The sequence below is a fragment of the Stenella coeruleoalba genome, assembly GCF_951394435.1.
Source record: "Stenella coeruleoalba genome assembly, chromosome: 15".
In the NCBI taxonomy this organism is placed as follows: Eukaryota; Metazoa; Chordata; class Mammalia; order Artiodactyla; family Delphinidae; genus Stenella; species Stenella coeruleoalba.
In genome coordinates, this window is record NC_137161.1 from 80,391,226 (window position 1) to 80,415,015 (window position 23,790).

The window sequence follows — 23,790 nt, forward strand, 5'->3', positions numbered from 1 at the left end:
GACGCGAAGGGCCACATACATACTGTATGATTCCGTTTATACGTGAAATACCCAGAAGAGACAAACCCACAGAGACAGGAAGTAGATTAAAGGTTACACAGAGCTTGGGGGACGTGGGGCAGGTGAGGAGTGACTGCTGACAGGTATGGGGTTCTCGATGGGGTGTTGGAAACGTTCTGGAATTAGACTGTGGTGATGGGTGCACCACATTGTGAATATACCAAAAAATAATGAATTGTATACTTTAAAAAGGTTAAAATGGTGAGTTTTATATCAATTTTATCTTAAAAAGTAATGGAGCAGAGGTATCAGGCATCATGTCCAGGGAGCTGCCCTGTGCACCAGGACAGCAAGCAGCATGTTCAACGGGGAAAAGTTTTCCAAGCACATGCTGCGCCATCACGCTCCCTCTCCGAAGTGTAAAACTAACTCTCCCTTAAAGAACAGAAATCCCTAAGACACTTAGGCGCCCTCATGGCCTAACTCAAAACTCCGCCTCAGCTTGCGCTTCTGACACAGCCCCTTGGCCAGCACGATCCCAACGGGAAATGCTGGAAAACTTACAGATGAGCATCAGGAAAACCTCCCTAGTCTCAGATATAAGAATCAGCTTTTGAAAAAATGCCCTGAGCCTCTCAAATTAACAGGCCACTGGACACTGGATGCCACCCGCGGGCACCACTGCTGAAAGTCCATTCCAAGAAGCTTCCCTGGAGGACAGCAGGATGGCAGGAGCGTCTGGAGACAGGCTGTGCGGGTAGGGGCGGGAGGCCCACCATGGCGCCCTCGAGCGAACACGCACCCCCCAGCCCAGTTCTGGGAAGGGCTGCGATTCCCCATCAGCGGGAGATGGGAGTGCCCAGCTTCGGGGGCAACGGTGGATCGGGGTACAGATTTCTCAGCAAGACCCCCTCCTCCTAACACAAAATAAAACCACCACCACATGCAAAGAGGAAGCCCACAAACACAAGCTCCATCGTGAGGGCTGAGGCGGTTTCCTGGTCCCAGAGCCCTGCACACTGGCCACCTGGGAATAGTTCCCACAGTGACATTTTTAAACCTGGCTTCCACCCCACCCCCTCCTTTCACCCCAAGGTGGTTCTTGCACCTTTTCCTTTCTCCCTAAACCATCCTGCCCGTTCTTCAGGCCGTGTTCACCCTGACTTAAGTGCGACCTCCCTCCAATATCCCAGAGTAAGTAGAGGAATCCCGCAGTAGTGCCCTGCTCCTCCCGTGTGGCCTCCCCCAGACTTGCTTTCCTAGCTCTCTGACCTGAAAACAAGTTCTAGCCTTTGCGTCCTAAAATAGGCCTCCCCACCCACCACCCCCATCCCTGCACCTCCCCCATGCTGCACACCTCACAGGTCCTGGAGCTGCCCCTGGTGGGGTGGGACAGAGGCACCGGGCAGCCCCAAAGGCAGCCGCACCCCTGGTGACAGAGAGTGGCCATCCTGATAGCTGGCAGACAGGAACAGGCCAGCAGGAAGTACCTGACTTGCCACCAGGTATCACGCTATAATTAGCCATTGTAATTGAAGCCGAACGTAATTAATTACAAATTGAAGTGTTCAAGTTTAATTCCATTAAAATTACACCATGAAACTAGGGAATTACAAAGGATTACCGACAAAAAGCAAATAGGGATGAATAAAAGAAACGACGGGCTGACTCCATGCATGTCTGGGTCACACCCAACGCTCAAGTAGGGCGGACGGCACCCCACCTGCTTTTAATCAACCTCTGGGGCCCAGCCCAGCGGCCGTGTGCATGGGCCACCTCTGGAAGGGCCAGCGCCAGGCACCAGGTGACACAGGCCTGCTGGCCGCTCAGCATCTACCGGAACCTGAAGACCACTCCTTCCTCCAGGCACTGCTCCCAGCCCCTCCCCCAGCCCCAGTCTCCTCAGCTGACACCTCTCCCCCAGAAGGCCTGTCCAAATGCCACTCACTGGGCCCATCTCTGCCACGGCCACCACAACCCCAGCAGCCTCCCTGGACACGCCAGGACCCGGGCGCCGCCTCCTCCCTCGGCCACCAGCACTCAGCCTGGCGTCTCTTCTCCTGGCCCAGTCCCTCTCCACCCCTTACTGGACTAGGACGTCCTACCCTCCCGGCTCCATCCCTCACCACTCCTCCCCCTCACACTCTGATCAGCCTGTCCTAAGGAGCTTCTGGAAGAATCCTCCTAACCACAAATCTGTGTGCTGAATTGGCCCTCTCGCATTTAAAAGCAGCATCTCTCAGGGCCCTCAGAACACAGAACTGACTCAGCAGGGCTTTGCACAGAGGCTGTCTGGGCCCAGGCCCTGGGCACGTACTTGCACTCTGCAACGTACTTATTCCTTCTGTGTTTACTTTCTGTCTCCCCTGCTGGATCGTAAGCTCCCTGAGGGCAGGGACGTCCTGCTGCTCTGGTCACTAGAAGGCTGTGCTGGAACAGCGCCTGGCTCACAGGGGAGGTCAGTGCAGCACGATGTCCCAGGCCCATCTTTCCAGGCCCCTGTCCTGCCCTCCGCACACATCAGACACCCCCGGCCCCGAACCTGACGCCTGCGGATGCCCTGTGTCCTGCAGTTCTGACCAGTGGGGCCGCGGGCTCAGTCCTCTTGGTACCCCAGGGGCTTGAACAGGATCCAGTGCGGACACTGGGCACCACGGAGACCCGCTCAATAAATGAATGAATGATAGGCCCCAACAGTCCACGAAAAAGAATGAGTCATTCAAAAAACAAACAACACTGCAAACCCCCTCACTCAAACACGCTGCATTATTTCTGAGACCAGCGCACCTTTGCGCATATTTTCTTACTAAATGTACAACTTCATTACAAAACAAGTCGCATCATCTCCAAAAAACCAGGCCTGCAGAATAATCATGTGAATTCAGAGTAGCCTGAACGCTCAGCTTTTCCATGAGGACTCCCTGAGGAAAGTAAGGCGCGTCAGCTGATCAGGCTTCTCATCAAGGGATGGATGTCCACCTGAAGACCCCTTACGGAGCCGGCCTCCTACTGAACACACCCCAGCACCGCCTTCACCTGCAACTGGGAACAAAACCCTGTGTGGTTGATGCTTTTCGGGTGATATGAGTGGATTTGAATCCAGTATCACTACGGTGGCTAAAGCAACTAGATTCCCAGGGGCTGAGGGGGGCGGTTTCGTCTTGGCCGAATATTTGCATCTCACAGCGAATTGCTCCCCAGCACCAGCATCAGGCCAGGTGTGTCAGAGAACAGTCTTGGTTAGAGACCCATGCTCCACAGCCCAGTGCTCAGGGCAGTTCCACTGGACAGTGCCTGGCCTCCCCTGAGCCAGCTCGCTCCCTCCCTCCCTCCCTCCCTCCCTCCCTCCCGCCCAGGCCCCACCATCAGGCCTCTCTCCTGCCTTCCATTTCCCCAAAACCTTCCCACAAATTTGCTCTGTGCACAGATGGGGCGTTGAGGGCAGCAGGTGACACAAGGAGGGTTATGTTCAGCCCAACGCTGGAACTGTACCCCTACTATCAAGATAAAGTTTGCTAACGGGAGTACTCACTGCCTGGGGAAGGACTCTCTCTCAGATAATTCTCTTTGGAGCTCTATTGCTGGGAGCTGACTCTGAAGTCTCAGGGCAGGGGAGGCTCTAGAAAATGTCTCGGATCCAGCGAGGCCTTGGCCAGAAGGTGTCTGTCCACCGGTCACCCAAGTACCTTCATGTGCACCTCAGAAACTCTACTCAATCCCCAGCTGCTCACATTCAGTGACTCACCCACTCCCAAGCTCACCCCGGGCAGCTTGTGGACAGGGGACCCCTTCTGCTCCCCCTGTCGCCTCATCACGACGACCCCACTTCAAGGGAGAGCTCCTCTCAGGGACAGCAGGGGTGGCAGGGAAAGTGTGGACGGGACAGAGGCAGCCCCAGGCATCCACCTTCTCCTTGCAGCTTCTCACCTTCCAGCCCGGATCGTAGCTCCTCCACTGGACTGTGGTGTGGACGACAGGAAAGAAATCAACAGCCTAAACCAGATCCTGCCCAGGGTCAATACTCAGGAAATGAGAGCTGATACCATATATATACATATATATATATATATATATATGTATATATATGGCATAAAAAAAATTTTTTTAAGCATCTGTCTTGTCACTAGTGGACATAAAACCAGCTACAATAAGAGGAATCCAATGCTTTCCTTCTCTTCTCTGCCTTTTCCTGAAGCAACACTGCAATCCCAGCTCCAGAAATGGGGAAGTTAAGACACAAGGTGGGAGCGGGGGGGACCAGATTAATCCGTCAGCCCTCCCCACCGCAAATGATGGCCAACTCTCAAGCACCAACCAAAACGCAAACAGATCCTCCACAGGCTTCAACCCACCTTGGAGACTCAACATCAAAACCTCTCCACTGCACTTCACCCCTCCTTTTTCCCAGGGCTCAGCCCCTGAATTCCCGCCACTCCCCCCAAAACCCACAAAGCCCAACAAAGGAGCGTGTCTTCTTCCACTGCCTCCTCCCCGTCCCTCTGGACACCAGGCCGTGCCCCCCTCATCAGCCACCCAGGCTGGACCCCAGGGACGGTGGCTCCTCTCAGCGCCCCCCCTTGGTGAGGTCCTGGCAGCCCTCACTTCCCCAAATCCATGCAAATGCTGATGCAGCCAGACACTGACGTCACCCCTACAAAAATACCCTAGGTACTTTCTTTGTAAATGAAGAAGCAGAGAAAGCATGCAGGCTATGAAGGCCACTGCTGTGAAACGAGCTGCTCGGGAGCCTTTGCCCAGGCCCACGGGACAGCTTCTGGGGGCCGAGCACGCCTGAGACGTTTCTCCAGCGCTGACCCCCAAGCCTTCGTGTTTCTTGCTACTCGCTTTCTCTTGCATTGGTGGAGTCCTGACCGTTGCAATACCAACTTTCCCCATTCATATGGGGAAGTTTCCTCCCATTCAGGCTGTGAGCAGAGTCAGAGAATAAATCTCTGTCAAAGAATTGTTCTGCCCGATTCTATTTTTAAAAACGTGAATTTTCTGTGTTATGTACCACAAATACAATTATGTATATTTTAACCAACGTATATGTCACTTTGCAAAGAAGGAGTTTAATAAACGGGAATAAAAAAAGAAATACATGTTCTATCAGTGTGTATCTATCAGTAGCTTTCAAAACACAGCCATTTTAATATACCCTGCCTACCTTTCACAATTCTAAGAAGAATTCCGTTTGCTTTCTTAAACTAACTAGCTGAGTGAGTCCCAAATCAGAAATACACAGGACTGCTCCCTAAAAGACGCCCTCAGTTCTCGTGCAGCAGGACTCGCCGGGTGCCAAGATTTGTGGTGGGTGCCACAGCAGAGGGCAGAGTGAACAGCAGGTGCGTGCCTGGGAAGCTCAGTGGGTGCTATGTGGGGGCCATCAGAAACAGCAAAGGAGACAGTCAGAGCTCAGCGACCACCGGCCACCCCCCAACTGCTCTGCTGGCACACCCTCTCCCACGCTTCCCCAGGTGCACAGAACTCGGCTCAAGCTTTACCGGCCTCTGGGCGCTTTCCCTGCCCACTCCACCCGTCTCTGGACGCCCATCCTCTGCAGCCCTCCACCGATCCACGCGCATGCTCCGTGACGGCTGCCTCCCAGCCACCCGGCGCACCTCTGCCCATAGCAGGCTGCCCGCTCTTCCAGCGGGGAGCCGCGGCTCTCTCACCCTGCATCACAGTGCCTGGCACACAGGGGCTCCCTTGGCGTTGGTGAAAATGAAGAAGAAGTGCATAAACTAGGCTACAGACTCAGATGTGCAGAGGGAGGAGTTTCCCCAGTGGACCGGGGATCTGGGATCCTCCTAAGCGGGGAGGGGGCGGGGTGGAGACAGCCGTCAGGAACTCTGCCTCCTAAGGAATGTGGCCGCCATTCTGTGCCAACGTGAGCCACTGTGGGTCTTTAAGGAGAGGAATGACATGATGAAATCAATGATTTGGGAAGATTCATCTGGCAGCCACATACATAATGGATCGCGACCCGTTTCAGACAATTTTCAAACAAGTAAAGGCTACACTCAGCTCTTGTAGTTAGGAAGCTTTGGCTCTCACACACAAGCAGCCTTCAAAACTAACTGCGCGCGCACACGCACACACAAGATTTATTAAAGTATCAGTGTGTCTTAAAATGACAGCATAATTACACACCAACACAGAGCAACGTGAAACAATCACCACAAACCACTTCTTACTCCTCCTGACGATGACATTCAACCGTAACTGGCAATACCCTTCCTCTTCCAATCCCATATCAATGCTGACAAATTGGGGTGCCAGGGTTGAGGAACCATAGGGGGAAGAGCATGTGTCCCTCCCCCTCCCCCAACCCCCAGGGATGGTCGGCTCCAGGTGACAGCTTCCTGCCATGCTCCCCAAGGTAAGTGCTCGCCAGGCCCTGGCCGCCTCACTGGTCCTCTGCGCTTGCCCCTGAGGTCCCTGGCAGACCACGTCACCTGGACAGGGCGCTCTGGCAGCAGCCTGGGCTTCCCGTCTGGCTGCTGGGTCCCACACATGCCTGTGGAGCAGAAGCATGACTCTGAACCTGACCTGTCTCCGACTTGGCTGACGGGTGTGACAGCGCACTGTGTTATGTAAACGAGCCGAGGTACAAGAGGTACAAGTGAAACAAAGCGATTCCAGTAAACTGAGGTTTCTACACTGGTTTACATGAACCCTCTGATTCTCACAGCTTTCTGTTTCAAAAACGTACAACTTACACCACCTCTTCCTGTGTGAACGGTAAGGGAAGGTGGAATTTTATTTGCAGGTCTACGTATTTTAGCTGTAACTTCTGCACGGTGATGACCCAAAATTTTTTCCCCTTTAAAAGGTTTGTGTCCTATGGGCAGCTGGGCACAGTAGAACAATGTGAAACAAAGAATTCACTGTACACAGAACCGCATGGGTTCAAGTTCTAGGGCAACTATCATGGTGAAAAACAGAAAATAAAGGATGCGTTTCACCATTATCTGCCACACCTTTCCGAATGAAGCAAAAACGGTGACAGGAGCAACAGAATGTTCTTATTTTCAGGGTAAGGAGAAAAAAAATCTTTTCCAAACCTAATCAAAAAATTGAATGTACAATCCCCTCCAGCAAGAATTTTATTTTTAATTTTCATTTACATAGTATCTTTCTTCCAAGAATCTCAAAATAATGGAGCTCCACAAATACTTTTAAAAAAACAACAACAACAACAGTTGTCGCACGAAGGAGGGGACAGGCTTGGCAGGGCGGGAGCTCAGAGAGGGACAAGAAGTGGCAAGCAGGGTGGCAGCAGGCACTCAGCCGGCAGCAGCCAGGCTGAGCGCGGCTCCGAAGCGGCCCTTCCTTTGCCAGCAGCTCACCGGCCTTGCTTCTATTTGCATCTTCCAGCTCTTCAAGACAAGGATTTACCTTTGGTGTCACTTACTAGCTTTACATCAAATTATTTTGATCTAAACAGCAATTTCTCCTCCAAAAATCCAAGGGAAGGTGGCAATAAACCAAAGACCCTTGCAGGTCCAAAATAACAACTGAACCAAGATGCCTAAAATGAGTTCATATTCTTTTGGGTCTTAAAAATATAAAACTATGTTAGAAAATAAAATGTTAACAATTTATTAGGGGAAGAGACCTGGTGATTAAGAAAGACCATCTTGCTTTTTGGGGGAAATTGGAAAGAAGCTTTTGAGCTGGTTGGGTTTTTTGTTTTTTACAGCTGGGTGGACAGGATCTGAACGCCTTACATTTGGCAAAAAGCTGTCAACACGCAAATAAAATTTTAATGACAGTAAGAATGGCATTCTATTTCTCACAATTTCGCAATGTTCACTTAAGAAAGAGCTAATTTGTCAATATGTTTTTCCCTTAACCAAACTCAAGACACCACACAACTATGCATAACTTTTTAAAGAAATGTTAACTCCTTTAACTTATTTGATAAACACAGTCAAAGAGAAAGATGTCTAAGAAAACGGCCGCAGGCTGGTATACCCAGGGTAATGCTAAGAGAGCACAAGCTTCAGAGAGAGTTCTGGTAATTTCTCCCGACATTAACTTCACAAATCACAGTCAAAAGCATCCAGGATTTCAACTGTCAGCTGAGTGAGTCGGCCACAAGCAAGACTGGGTAGGCCCTGCTGTGGCCTCTTGTGTTTTATAAAAGGTGTGGACCACATAGCTGGTGTTCCCAACTTCACAAGTGCCTCAAAGAAGGAAGCAGAATCTAGTCAGTTTCACGTGCACCTCCTACCTGTTCTTCCAGTGGCTCTGCAGTGTTGGATAAATTCTTGGAAGGACTGAACACTCCCAACCCCGCTCCTTTCCGGTCACCTGTCCCATGGTGTTCCTGAGAATGGGGCGGGGGGGGGGGGGGGGGGAACCTCTGCGTAGGGATCCCACCAATCATACATTTGAAGAACTTCCCCGGCTGCCCCAGGCCCAGGGCTCTAATAAACACAAAAATTCTGCTGCCTGCCCGGGGCCTCCTGCCTAAGGAAAGGCCTTCAGATTCAAATGAAGAAACTGACAACATTTATTTTGCACACTAGCATCATCGTATCAGAATTTAATTACAGCAAGAATTAGAATTATTTTTATTAGAAAGTTGTTTACTTTTCAAAGGAAAGGTTCTTGATGGGGTTTGCAACAAATCAGACGTCTTTCAGGAAGAGCTGTTCGCCTTCAAACTACGTCACATTATATGAACAGGGTAGCGCACAGACTTTTTAAGTCACAGGTACATTATCCCAGGTGCTTAGCGCAGGTGCTTCAAAGCAGCTTCAAGCCATGGTACAAATGAAGGCTATGCCACAGGTACCCCGTCAATCCCAGGTAAGTCCCTGCAGGAACACCTCCTGCCCAGCCAAAGACCGTTCTCCTCTACCAGCGTTCTCAGAGGAGAGCCGAAAAGCAGGACTGATTACAGCTCAGCAAATCCAAGACTGTGAGAACCGACAGCTCGACACAAATCAGCACCTAAACACCAACCGAAACTTGGTTCTTAAACATAAAGCAAAACCAAGGCTATTAGCTGGCTTTGAAAAGTAGAATAGGAAGAATGACTGAGATAATTCAGAGGGCCCCACCGTGAACATTTTACTGAAATATCCTCCTAACCTGGTGTTTGGTTTGGTCTGGTTTGGTTGCTATTTAAGGTTACATCTCTAAATGTACTTAGGGAAAGTAATTTCTTTCTGAATTTGAAATGTTTATCAGGGTATAAGAAAAGGTACCCAAATGCTCATGTCAACAAATGCTTATTAAATCAGAAATCACAAATTTCTTTGCTCTATTAGTTATATAATACAGATATTAAATCGCTCGTCTAATTATGCCATTAAAGTTCCCCTTTCACTCCGTGATCCACACATGCACAGTTCTCTTGGGTGTCCAAGCACACACAGGTATCCCGTCCCTAAAACGCCCAGCACAGCTGAACATCAGGTAAACAGCAGCGGGGCACAGGGAGAGGTCACAGAGCCCCATTTCAAACAGCTTCAACAAAATGAATGGCCATAAGTAAGGAGTGTCTCTGTGCTCTGCTATAATAAGATTCAAACACAGGATTCCAAGAATTCCACCTGTTTCCAATTAGATACCAGAACTGCTTGAGTGTTTAAACCACATTCACTTGCTACTTATACAAAACAATTCTTCCGGGTTTTCTGAACATTTTAAGTATGTTAAAATAAGATTAAGGGTCTGGTTTAGACAATCAGAGGCAGGGGAATTTCAGCTGAAACCAAAACTATCTCTCTGCAGCCATAATGCAGAGCTTCAGACAAAACAACAGGATGAAATACACGAATTTCTATCTTTGACAATTACTTGTAAAAATCAGAACTTTCATAGGGAAAGCTACTATATATATATAATGTATGTATAATATGTTAAATAGGTTTTTAAATAATTTCTAAAAATATATGATCCTGTATATTTAATGTTTATAGTAACTTTTAGTCAGCATTTATGTTACAGTCCATCAGATATACCTGTCTTAAATATGTGACACTTACATGAAGCCAAACGTGTGACCTGAAAAAGACGGAAGCACAGGTAGGAATCTGGCTTAGCTCTGCAGGATTTTTCACACGATGAATTTCTCTTTTTAAAAATGTACAACTTTTCCTCTAACAAATTTGTCCTTCCTTCCTTTCACTGAGGATGTTCCTTGTGCTTTTATAAAGGAGCTGAAAGGCACATGGATTTTCTACTTGGAGCCCTGTTTTCTCTCCTAAGACACAGAATATGAGCACAGCCTCAGGAGCAGTTTAGACTGCTGACTGCTCCAGGTAGACTCGGAGTGGAGGGTCTCCAAGCACAGCCTGGTGCTTCTGCACAGGGACATCCCCCCCTCCACACCACCCACCCCCCCGGCCTCACATGAACCCTAGTGGGTTCGTCTGAATTGCATACAACAGGGCAGAGAACTTCTTCAACAGCCACTAAAGGTCTTGGGCTCCATCAGCTCACCAGACAGTATTTTTAATTTTAAGGTTAGCTCAGTGGATTAGGAGAGAGTCATTCCTGAGGGGACTAGCAATCTGTCCGTTTCATGTCACTAACTACTGGCAGGAGATGGGTGAAATTGGGGAAGCAGAAGAGGGCCTCTATGGACCCAACTGCCCAGGAGGTGCTGCGTAACTCAACCCCTTCACTGACTTACATCTTTAAAAAAAAAAAAAAAAGGCAAAACAAAAACCCAAAAAAAAACCCTACACATAGTTTTGTATAAAAGAAAAAGAAAAAAAAAACTTTAATCAAGTGATAATGACCCCCTTCCCACACTCAATCTCAAAGACAACGATATTAAGAGAACCAAGAAAACAAAAACAGCAGTTGTGTGGAACCCCTCCAGTTGTTTACTCATTATTTTATAAAGGGTCCTAGATGAGATACATATTTTAATCAAAATAATATACTTCCTAGAGGGAAGAGTTCTGGAGGGCTGGTAACATACACACTTCCTTAACAGGAGAAAACAAAATAAAAGCAACCAGAAAATGGACTTGCAGCAAAAATGAAATTGTTTTCTTATTTTGAAAAAGAGGAAAACATTTAAAGGTTACTTTTGCAGAGGTTCCTTAAAGGGAAAGGCTAGTCACCACGGAGGAATAACGAACGCCCTAGCCAGGCACTTGCAAAAAGCTACCCTAACATACAGAGTTACATGAGCTCATTTTAGAAAGTGTCCTCTTTCCAAACGTGTATTTAAAAGACAAATTTATACAATAGTGGTTTTCTTATTAAAAAAAAAAAAAAAAATCCTGGTTTTTACAAGTCTGGGATAGGATAAAAACTTGTCCAACTAGTCTTAACAAGGCCAGATCACTGAAATTCCCATACCAACAAGACTTTGGGACTAAAAAGGAAACAAAATAGAGCTCAGTCTTCAGAAACTCTCTTCCTGGGCACTCACTGCACAGCCCAAGGCAGCTTCAAGTCAGACCGAGCAGAGGGCCCGGAACTCTGCCCCGGCTCCCCGCATTGTGGCCAGGGGCTCCCCGCATTGTGGCCAGGGGCACAATTGCCTCAACTCACCTGGACCCTCCGAGACCCAGCCTCTTTACCACAACCCTCGCTGGGCTCTGCAGGCAACCCGATCTCGGTGTAAGGGGCTCTGGAAAGATGAGAAGAGTCTGAAACTAATGAATTCTCTCTTCTCAAACTGCAGTCCCACTGGCTCACTTACTGTCTGAGAATAGAGGTGACGCTAAACTAGATATCATTTCAAAAGGCCTCTTCAGGGCCCAGAGAAAGAACTAGTTTAGCCTTCTCCTGGAACTTGGGCGTTCCACAGGCAACTGAAGGTTTTCAAACAGGCGATGAAGCGGCAATAGGAAATCAATCATCGAAGGCCAAATCCTTATCTATCACCAAAAGCCAATGGCTGCTCAGTAAAAAAAAAACGATGCTCAAAGAATTTTTAAGATTCAAGATGAACATCTGAAAGTGCATTCACATGAACTGATAGGGAAACTTTTCAGTAAAGTTACACAGTTAACCATGCTACCCTGAAGAACTAGCTAATCACCAAGGTGGGGGGGAACGGGGTCAACGAGTTCATATAATAACTCCCTAGAAACCAAATCCACCTCCCAGGCAGTTTTGCCAGGATGCTTAAAGAAGAAACCGCATTGGTGTTAAGCTAGAATGTCACGTTTAGGAAGACAAGAAAAAAAAAAATTAAGGTTTGTCTCCTAAAACTCCACAACGGGTTTTACAGTAAGCTCAGGAATTAAATTATGGTAAAAGGGAGCTATTTTTACTAAAACAGGGTAGACCAATTTATCAAAAATGCCATTCAGCTGTGTTCATTACATTCAGGAATCTAATTTACACAATAGACACTTTGGAGTAATCTATTTTAGTCAATAAACACGAACTCCTTTAAGTTTTAATCTTATCGGAAATACATATTTCACATAGTCTTCTTGCTAGTTAAGTGAGAAATCTGAAGAAATTTCATAACGACTATGAGTCTGCTTTACCGCTCTTACGTAGGCAGAGCAGAAAACAAGCACACACAATTAAAGTTGTCATACTCCGTTTATATACATTTTAATCCAATCCGCTTCACTTCATACAAGCCCGCATCTGGAGTTCATTTGCTTTCCTCCTAAAAGTACTGTAGGTCACTATCACCAGTCCTCCGGGTTAGGAAAGTTAGGCCAAGTTTACCTTCAAGCACACCTCTGAGTTGGGAGCAACAGCCGTCCCCCCCGGGACGCCGAGGGCCCACACCCCCGCCCCGGAGCGCCAGGCCGCCCAGGGTCTCTAAGACGCAGACACCCCCCCAACACCACCGCCAGCGCTCGCGGAGTTTCTGGCCCACACGCCGCTCACCTTCAACTTGGCTCCGGCTACGCACAACATCCACCTGGCAGAGTCCCGGGGCCGTCCCGGCGCCGCGAGCGCGGAGCTGGCAGGTCCCGGGCGGACCCCGAGGGCGCGCCGCTCCCCTGGGTGGGGGTTGGCAGGCAGGAACGCGCCCCCTGGGCACGCCTGCGGCTCGGGCGCCGGATGTGGAGCCCCAGCACGATGCCCCCTCGGCGCCCGGGGCTCGGCGCGTGGTCCACGGCCCGGTATACCACAGTCCAGCGAGGCCCCGGGGGCTTTGGTTTCGAGAACCCGATCGGAGTAGACATTTCGAAGCGGACCCGCCGCGCGGTCCATTGCCCCCCGCGGGCCCTGCTGGGAGGACAGGGCCTCGGAGGAGAGGATCAGAGAGAAGCGAGGGGGTGGGATATTTACTGGGGTCCGCGGGAGCCCCTGGGCGCGGGGAGAGGACCGCCCGGACAGGCGCCGGGGAGTAAGCGCCCCCGGCCCGGACAGACCGCGCAACCGGGCGCAGAGCCGGGCCTGCGTTCGGGGAAAGTTGCAGCCCTCCTCCGGCGCCCGTACCCGCGCCCCCGGGACACCCGACACCCGGGCTCCGCGTGCGCGGCGCCCGCCGCCCCCAGCAAGTTTCCCCAAGCGCCCCTACCGGGGTTCCCGGCCGCGGAGGGGCCGGCTCCGCGCCGCTCCTGCAGGCACACAAAAGAGCAGGGCGGCTGCGGGGTCTGCGGGTGGCCCCCGGGCACCCGCCCGGACGTAAACAAACCCCGGGGTCCGCGCTGGGCGCCCCACGCCTGGCGGGGGAGCGGCGGCGCGGTCCCCGCCCGCTGACAGCCGGGGGCCGCGGCTGGGGGCCGCGGCCGGGGCCCGGGCCGGCCGGGTAGCGCGGACGCCCGCCCGGCCACCCGCCCGCCTGGCCGGAGCCCGGCCGCGCCGCCGCCGCCGCCGCCGCCGCCGCCGGTGGCCGCTCTGACCCTCCCCCGAGCCGGCGGCACCACAGCGCCACCAGCCCCAGCTCCGCCGCGCCGGCGGCAGTGGCGGCGGCTGCTCCTCCTGGAGAGGCAGGCGCTTCACCCCCACAGCAACTCCCCACAAACTTTCCCCGGGAATACGGCGGGCAGGGGGCGCGGGGCGCGCGGTCGGGCGCCGCCGCCGGGCCGCAGCCCCCTCCCGGCGCAGCACCCGCCGCCGCCGCCCGCCGCCCGCTCCCCGCTCGCGCGCGCACCCCGCGGACCGCCGGGGCCGCCCCCTCCCCGGTCCCGCGGCGGCGGCGGCGGCGGTGGCGGCGGCGGCGCAGGGCCGGGGGGGCGCCCGGGGTGGGGGCCGACACCGGGGGCAGCGGTGGCGGCGGCGGCTCCCGGCGCCATCTTGGGCTGATCGATGAATTGAACAAAGAGGATCAATTTCTGATCAAGCGAGTTATCAATGGGGGCCGGGGAGCGAGAGGGACTTATCCCCGACTCGGCCCCGCTTTCCCCGGCACCCCCCTCCTCCCCTCCGCCGCGGCCCCCCGGCGGCCGGGCAGCCCGGAGCCCCGGGGGAGGCCGCGACCGCCCGCAGCCCCCACCCCCGGGCGAGAGGCCGAGCGAGGAGAAGCCTGACCTGCAGCTGCTGTAAATCAAAGCGCTTCCAATATTGAAACATCGATCCCACATTGGCCGCCATCTTGAGACATATTGAGACGGAGTGAGAGGCTGATAGAGAGGGGGCTGGAGTTCAGGAGCCGCCAGGAGGCAGCAGGCGGGCGGCGCCAAAACCCGGCCTGGAGCCGGCCGCCGCCGCCGCCACGGAGGACGCGGACTCCTCCTCACGGCGCCGCCGCAGCCATGGCGAGCCCGAGCCCGAGCCGGAGCCGGAGTCGGAGCCCGAGGGCGCGGCGGCGGCCGGCGGGCCTCGCGTGCGCGGCCCCTGCCCCCTCCCCCCGCGCCCGCCGCCAGGCCCGCGACCCCCGCCCCTCCCGAGCCCCCGGCCCCTGCGGGCGGCGGCCGCCTCCCCGGCCCCGAGGGGGCGCTGGAGGGCGACGGGAGGGGCGCCCCGGGCCCCCGCAGGAGGCCCCGGGCCCGGCTCACCTGGGGCGGTTTTCGGGCGCCGGGGGTCGCGGTCTCGGGCGGCGACGCAGCGCAGCCCCTTCTGGGCCCTCTGTTGGGAGCGGGCGGCCGTTTGGGAAGGGCACCGGCCCCGCGCCGCTTTCACTCGCCCTCCGGCAGGGCGCCGAGCGCGCGGAGCCGCCGCGACCACCTGCCCGAGCCCCGACCCCGCGTGGACCCGGCCCACGGCTGCGGCGCTGGTGTGAGGCGCTCTGGCGGTCGGCTGCCGCACACCCTCTCCCTGCGACCCAGCCGGATTCAGAGACCGAGCCAGACACGAACGGCGTTTCATGTTGGGGGCACTGGAGCCGGGGGAAAGCAGCCCTGACCCCCGTGTCGCTGCACACGTTAATGTCCCGCACAGTGGCCGCGCGGTCCCCGCGCCGCACCGCGCCCCTGGTGGCCGGGGGTCCCGATGGCCCCTGTCCGCCGGAGCTGCGCCAGCTTAGGCCACGACAGGAAAAGTCTTGGAGCCCAGTTCTGTATCCCCCCGCACCGCTTAAGCGGAACAGCCTTAGAAACTTCCTGTAGTTCAGACACATCGGTTTGGGTGCAAAAACTTGGAAAGTGTGGGTACGCTCATAACAAAAAGCATGGTCCCTAGTTTACAGGAATGCTAAAATATAAACCCCAAAGTCAATTCTCTTTTGATTTCTTTCTTCGAAGAAACCTGGCAAGAAGTACGCGTTTTATGGTCGTCATCTTTAATTGATTATAACACACGTGAGTTTGAGTTTCCAGTAGGAATACTGTACTTTTACTCTCCCGCCCTTCTTTTAACGTGTAATTAGTTAAAACAAATACCCACATTCCTCAATCTCGAAAATTATATGTAAATAAAATCTGTAAGGAACACAAAACATGTAAGTGGGATATAATTGCATTTCAACTGAGTTCGAGGGTTTAGCGTTGATCGTTGGAGTGAACTCAACATTTTTGAATGAAGGGACTGGAAGTGAAAGTCCCCGAGATTTGGAGAACACACTTGCCCCCAGGTCTGCCACTGGCGACCAGGAGCCTCAGTTTCGACAACGCGCGACTCCCGAGGTCTTTAGGGGGGTTCCCTGGGCGTCCCGGCGGCAGCTTTGAGCCGCAGCAAGGGCAGGAAGCAGGTGGGTGGGAGCGGGCGGGCGCCGGGAGCCTTGGCCCCAGATGCAGTGACGCCGCGCCAAGCAGGGCACTCCCGACCTCGGGACGCCTAGGGCCGGCTCGGCGTGGGGCGCCCGAGCCCGCGCGCGCAGGCGGCTAGCGACCGCGCTGCAGCTCCGACCGCGCCGCCCGGTAGAGGGCAGCGGCGCCCCGACACTCGCGTCCTCTGGTCCCAGCGCACGTGCCCACCCGCGCGCCCCGCGCTTGGCCACGCCCTGTCCCAAAGCCAGGCCCCTAGCGGGAAACAGCAGTGCCACCTCTAGCGATTCCCGTCCCGACGAAATGCCACATGTAAAGATTCCTCCCGCTCCCACACTTGAGGGTACGTCTGCCTTCCCCTCCTATTTGTGCAGTGGCAGGCAGGTGAGACCTCGGAATTGCCCGAAAGGTACCTAGACAAATAAAATGTGCAAGGGCTTAAAAAAAAAAAAAAAACCCTCCCGTGGGGAAGGCTCAAGGAAGGATCAGGGAAATGGTTTGGATTTGGTGCAGATGTTCTCAATCTAATTATCGTGTCGATCCCCAGGGTTTGAACCAAAAAAAAAGTGAAATATATATGACCTGTGTAATACTCCAGAAATACATCTGGTTGGAATTCAGGATTCTGAATCCACGGCAATATTTCAGAAATAAATTTGAATGAGTATTAAATACCCTTGTTACATTTCAGGTTATACTTACGTTATTTACATGCTAACTGGACTTAGTCGAAAAAGCACTACGTTGAATGGCCCAAATGTTAAGCTCTATTTAAATAAAGTTTAGATTTCTTCTACCAAAGTTTTGAGATATACAAGGCTAATTGCTCTCTACAGGGGGAAAAGGGTTTAGAATAACTTTACCAGCACCACAAAATGTTACCATTTTAAAGGAAAAGCACATCAGATAAATCACTGATCAAAAATTCCCTTAGCTGCCTGAAAGAATCAGCAGAGACCTAAAAAAACTTGTTAAAGTACATTATCTTTTTCTTGAGTATAGACATAGAATAAGAACAAATTATATCTATTTCAAAAGGCTATTTTCTTTCTTTCTTTCTTTTTCTTTCTTTTTATACTGACTTTCAGCCTCCCCTTGGTAGATCAGGAGGACCTGCTGACATCCAAATATAGTGGATCTATACAAGCTGTGTACTGTATAAAATATTCAGAAAATGGAAAGGTTTTAGGACCTAGATCTCTATTAGCGTCTACAAAGACAATGGAATAATGGCTATAAGAACCCAGAGTGAAGTGTGAGACAGAGGCAGGTTAGTAAGATAACTGGCCCAGGAAATGAGAAGTGTCTTGACTTGAAAACAATATTACTTAGAATGAAGCACAAGAAAAACAACCCGGAGACACTGATGTTCTGGCTCTCCCTTTAGGGAAAGAAAGCTCACAGTTCCCAAGTATATGACTAATTCACCATCCCAATCTTTCAAAAATCAAGCCCCAAGTAATCAGATGGGAAGACTGACCAAAATGATGTTTGTTCCTGAACCCTTTAAATAATTACAGTTTCGCACCAGATCAGACAAATAAATATGCATCCAGAATGCCTAAATTTCTTTTCTGACCCATTTTATTTTGCCTATAATGGGGATGTGATAATACTAATGAATGTAACTTACAGAACACTGTAAAGCACTTTCAGAAGTTCACACTTTCCTGCCCTCCCGGCGTTGGTGGACCCTCCTGTCTCCCAACAGCTACATATAGTTGATTAAATCAATTAAGGTGAAAATTGGCAAATTCTCTAAAATGCCATATGGGTTGATTATTACTAAATTGGTCCTCCTTTGATAGCCCCAAGAAAGGAAAATATATTACCCTGTTTCCTAAAGATTCTAATTTAGTAATCGTTCTGATATAGTTAACCTAATTCCTTGAAGGAATTAACCATCAAGAATTTCTTCCAAACTGAAAAATGTCTTACAATTAGGGCATTATAAAAAAAGCCATCCTCTTTATCCCTCACAAAAGAGTCTCTATGTTCTAAGATCTTATTTATAATGAACTCATAAAATTAAGTTTCACTTAGAAACTTTATCTCCAGAAAAAGTTGGAGAATAGAGTTTTTAAGCCAACGCCAAGAATAATGAAAAAATTCAGAAATCTTCTGTCCTATGTGATATGCTTAAAAAGAAAACTCAAAAGAGATTCAGCTCTAAAACCTTAATTCACTTTCTGAATATTTTTGCATCCGAATTAGAACTGGTTTTGAATTGTTTCCAACAAGAAATACGTCAGATAACCAGAGACAATATATAATGCTAAATGTTTCCTTCATAACTTATTCACAGATAAACATAAAGACATGGCTACTTTTTGATGCACGGTAAAAAAATTATTCATACTCCTAATGAGTCATACAAGAGTCTCAGTTTTACAAATATAGAAGCTGAAAATTTATATCTAGGTATTCATTCAAGTTGACTGAATTTGAAAATGTTTTAAATTTAGGAATATCTAAGGCCAGACAGAAGTATTGAGACACTTTAAATTTGAAAAGGCCTTTTCCTTAAATCAAAAGATGATGAACAACAGAGGGAAATTACAGTGTCTTCCTTTTGTCTTTGGCGATGGCCTTCCAGAACAATTTGGCATGGACTGTTGGAATAAATGAAAGGAAGATTCCAGATTCTTTTTTTTTCTGAAGCTCGAGAAAAACCAAACAACTTTTTTTTTGTTTTTTAAATAATACTTTATGCTAATTATTTCTGAGTACACGATTCCCTGTACTATGTAAATACCCACCAAATAAAAGTACACATTTTGCTACATGTAATTACATGCAGAATACATAATTCATCTCTATATGCCAAATGTATGTGTAGTTGTATAATTGTACCAAGAACCTGCCAAACTTGTAAGAACAAACTATAATGATTTCTAAACAATTAGACTCTCCTATTCACCAACCCCCTCAGCCTCTCTCTGGTGACAGCGTCGCTCAGTTCCAAGACCCTTTTTGGAATCTTCAAAGACTTAATTTCTGGCCCACCATTTAAGTCTGCTTTCCACTTCTGGACAGCATATGTCAGTGCCACTAGCTCTAGGTGTCTTTCCACACCTCTAACGATTACGTTCTGTTCTCTGCGTGTCTTAAACAAAAAAGCTCGCAGTTGGATCTTTCAGACAGAGCTCCGTCTTACGCTTGGAAAATACATGTAGCTTAATGGACTCAAGGGCTCACTACCTTGGGACTTCCAAACCCCTAACAGGGACCCAGGGCTTCTCATCACCCCACAAGCGCCCATACCCCATCTCACCGGCCACACAGCCCCCTGCCCCAGTCTCTTTGTTACCAAACTTATATTCTAATATAAACTTTCTCGAAATTTAGAGTTTATTAGAATATCACATCTCATTTTCCCCTTTTTACTTCTTCCTCCTCATGAGAGGCCCACATACGTGTCATATTACATATTTCCTGTATGCTATTGAAATACATACCATCCTATATGACTCTCACTGATGACATGGCTGAACCACTAGGAATTAAGAGTGTACATCATCATAGCATGAAAGGCTTGAAGTATGTAAAGGACTATATAAATATTATTATTATCTTGTTTAATGCAAGTTCAAGTTCTGTGCTAAGACCATATATTAGTTCCTTTTCTTTCCTCCTGGGAGATATGACCCCTATGCATTCTATTTATATTGACCTTTCATTATTAATATTGTTCTTATGATATCAGTTTGCCATCCAATATTTTAAACACACAACTATGTCCCTGGTGCCAGGACATATAGGGCAGGGACACCACAGTTTTGGGTTTTTTTAATTGTATTCATGACATGAAGCAAAATATTGTTCTGTTTCTCCCCAAGATCCTTGATGACACATCTCTGCAGTTGTACAGTTGGAGTTGAATGAAGACTTGTTTTCACGAAATGTAATTAGATTTTCTTTTGTCATAAGCACTGTCAGACTGTATATTATATTTTTCCTGGGTAAGTGTGGTTTGTAAGATTTTGAAAGCTTGTTCCTATGGAAAAGAGGGAAGCTGATCTATCTAGCGGGGAGTACAAAACTTTTTTCATTCCCTCAAGCTTCATTCACAGTAAATATTTGATCTAGTGTCAGCTTTGAGAATCTGTATTAGGATATCTTTAGAGGTTTAAGTAGCTAGCAGAATCTCCTAGGATGTCAAAATTTTGTTTGTGTGTGAGATAGAAGGGAGAAGCCAGGAAAGTGGGCCTCTAATCTAGCAATAATTTTTTCTTATTAAAATGCTCTCTCACTCACACACACACACACACACACACACACACACACAATCTGGAAAGCATATATGTTAAAGAAAAGAATAAAATGCAAATACTTTCATCCCAGAAGTATTTCTGGTAACAAAACAAACAAACCAAAAACAACGAAATGGGACAACATAAAAGTCCAACAGTACCGAAATGATTAAATAAATGACGAAAGTGTGTAGCCATTAAAAATTATGTTTAATAAAATACATAGCGACATGGAGAAATGTTTAGTACTTAAGAGGAAAACAGGATATATGGTGAGCTCAGTCACAAAGAATAACGTGTTCCACAGACACGTAGGATACCAAAAGAACAGTAGGTGTCTCTGGACAATGAATTTATGGATAAGTGTTATCTTCTTTAATATTTCTGTATTTTATATAATTTCTACATGAGCATAGGCTACATTTATAATGCAGGAAAAGAGCAAATATTATTTAAAGTAAGGCTGGTGAAAAGCTTGGTGTGTCGTGTCTTTCAACAGTAATTTAACTCTAACCTAGAAGGGATAGCATGATCTAGTGATTACGTAGACAATTGAAAACAAAGAAAAAAATCATGTCCTAATTTTGCCACTGAGCCACTGTTTGATTTTGCCTCGGGTTTCCTGCCTGTGAAATGGGAATCATTAATATTTCCTTGTAAAATGCTTTTGAGTTCTCTAAGGAAAGATCCTATAAAGGTGCGAAGTGTTATTCTATTAATGCTAATTGAAGTCCACAATTTTGGATGATGAGCCGTGGTAATGCCAAGTGACCTGAAGTTCCTGCAAATGACCCATTCCCACTGAGCTCCCATTCCCAATTCACCAAGTCAAAAAAGACCCTTGCCCTATCTGTCCAGGCAGCATCTAAACGGCAGAGCTAAGGTGAAGCGGTTTTACTGACGCATATAACCACAGGGTCGGACGTGGGCTGAAATTCTGGTGAAAAGCGCTTTGACCTTGAGCACGATGTCTAACCTTGCGAAGTCTGTTTCCACAGCAGGAAAGACAAAAGGTGTTTGAGAGAAACTGAAGTCAGATATGAGGCCAGATGCCAAAAAGACAAAGGTGTTTGAGAGAAATTGAAGTCAGATATGAGGCCACATGCCAAACTGGCTGTGCAGGATTCTGTGTTCTTTAAAAAGGTTTGGGGGTTGGGGAGCAGATAAGGATGTAACCAGGAATGCTGGGATGTCCACTGTCCAATCACCAATCACTATCTGTTGAGCAAAGCACTCTGTCAGACACTATAAAGAAACACAGAAACAGTGGAAAAGGTCTCTGCCCTTAGAAGCTTACAGTTTTGGGGGGAATAGAGCAATAACGTGTGGGTGGGGTGAGGAACAATGATTCAACTTAAGCAGAAGACAAACAATATCCAGGAAAGGAACTGATAAAAGGCTGATACATGCCATAGCATGAGCTTGGATGTGAGCAATGAACTGAGATTCATTCTCAGTTTAGATGAGCGAAAGATTTCGGAAATGATGGGGTGCTGGACAGGGCAGGATGTAAGAGCTGGAAAGAAGGATGGAGGGTATTTGGGGTCAGGAAAAGCGGGCACAATGCAGCACAGACTAAACTCATACAAAGAAGGGAAATGGTGCGTGGGCTGTTCAGCTGGGAGCCCAGGAGGTGGAGAGCAGGCTGGGATCTTAAAGGCTGGCCAAATGGGAAGATGCTGGTGGTATCTTGGAAGAGGCAAGTGGGAGTCCTCCACTGTGGATGACGAGCTGTGGTGATGCCAAGTGACGTGCAGTTGCTGCGAATGACCCATTCCTACTGAGCTCCCATTTCCAACTCACCACGTCAAAAAAGACCCTTGTCCTATCAGTCGAGCCAGCATCTCAACAGCAGAGCTAAGGAGAAGCAGTTTGCATTGAAGCACATAACCACAGGGTCAGACATGGACTGAAATTCTGGTGAAAAGCGCTTTGACTTTGAGCGTGATGTCTAACCTTGCGTAGTCTCAGTTTCCACAGCAGAAGCGCGTGCTTCATTACGTGCAGGAGACTTCAACAAGAAAATCCACAGAAAACGCTTTGAGCTCTACCTGCATACACTAAGCGCCCAATAAAAGTCAGCTGTTATTATTTAATCTCATTCAACTGCATTATATCCACCTACCCTAACTTTGTTTCTCTGCACTCCCGCTTATATCTTAATACCATTTTACAGAAGAGCAAACTGAGGTTCAGAGCACCAAAAAGTTGTTTGATGGAGAGGTTGAATTTCTCAGTCAGGCTTCCAAGCACCTGTTCAATTTTCTGATCACCTCTTAATGTCATGATCTCAGCTGCACCCTCCCAAATGCCTTTCTGAAGCAACTGATGTGTTTATTTATTTATTCCTCCAGCAAATATTTACTGAGGGCCTACTGTGTGCCGGGTCTGGAGCCTGAGGGAGTTCCCTACTCCTTCTCCGTTGGACAGCTGAGCACCGCGAGAAGAAATCTCAGAGTGTGAGGGGAACTCTCCTCATGGCCTTCCCATCCTGTGCCATGTCATTGCTGGTTATTAAACCCCTTTCACTTTCCTGACTTACATTCTTCATGCCACAGCGCACTGTAATCCTTCAGCCTTCTTTGTTTTGGCAAGGTAAGCCCTCATTACCAGAATAAAATCTTTCATAGGTCTGACCTTGGGGAGGGCTATCCTAATATTCTGCTTCCAGGCCTGTTTACCTGGGATCTTTCATTTCAGAAATCAGGGCTGAGACCACAACCACCAACAGAGAAGCCAAGTTTCCTGCTTTCCCAAATGCAACGTGAAATAAAGTCGATTCAAATCTGCAGTTGCTCCTGAAGTCTGTATCAGGCTGGTATGGTGTGTGTGTGTGTGTGTGTGTGTGTGTACACGGGCATGTGCACTAGGGGAGCAGGTGGGATGGCAAGGTGGCGGGGGTGGGGGTGTACATAAAGCCACTGAAATGCAGTAGCTCCTGCCCTGGTGAGAGTCTAAAATCTGGCTGAAAAGACTTTAAAAACATGTAACTGGTTCCATCTTATAGGTTATTTGATGGGATAAGAAAATAATATCTGGTGGAGGTAAAGGCCCTGAAAACCCAAACACACGCAGGTGCGTTGCCATAGCTCATAGATACGGCTCCTGAGACACCTAGATCCGAGGCACCCAGCCCCGTTCTGCCTTAGCCATGCACCTCCCTTGGACATCTTTCCCCTCTGGGGACTTCTCAGGTCTGACCTCCCCCAAATAAAACATATTTATGGAAACTCTTTGAAGGGGGCTGGGGATAGAGCCAATGCAGGACATCCTATTATCTGCTGATGTCCTGAGGGTGGAAAGGCCAGATTGAAAGGCACATGCCTGGAAGAGTTATCTCTACTTGTAAAACTACCTGATAACAATAATTATTATCCATCCAGCATCTGCCCTCTGTCCTGCGCTTTACACACCTTTATCTCTGATCCTTGAAGCAGGTTTGCAAGGCAGGAAGCCTTATTCCCCTTTTACATATAAGAAGACTGAGGCTCGGAGAG

The 23,790-nt window shown here is 49.2% G+C and overlaps 1 protein-coding gene across 11 annotated transcripts in view; it reads right to left on the reverse strand.

Annotated features, from left to right (window-relative positions):
- The window catches only part of CUX1 (cut like homeobox 1), a 371,021-nt gene extending 356,275 nt beyond the window's left edge, over positions 1-14,746 (reverse strand). For 5 of the 11 annotated variants that reach the window (XM_079944249.1, XM_079944248.1, XM_079944242.1 and 2 more), the window contains exon 1: positions 12,835-13,466. In XM_079944249.1, the coding sequence (XP_079800375.1) occupies positions 12,835-13,164 (330 nt within the window). In that variant the 5' untranslated portion in view covers positions 13,165-13,466. Of the gene's footprint in view, positions 1-12,834; positions 13,467-14,427 lie in introns of those variants that run through there. The other 6 variants (XM_079944247.1, XM_079944244.1, XM_079944243.1 and 3 more) reach the window with 4 other exon arrangements.
- Between the last annotated feature and the right edge of the window lie 9,044 nt (positions 14,747-23,790).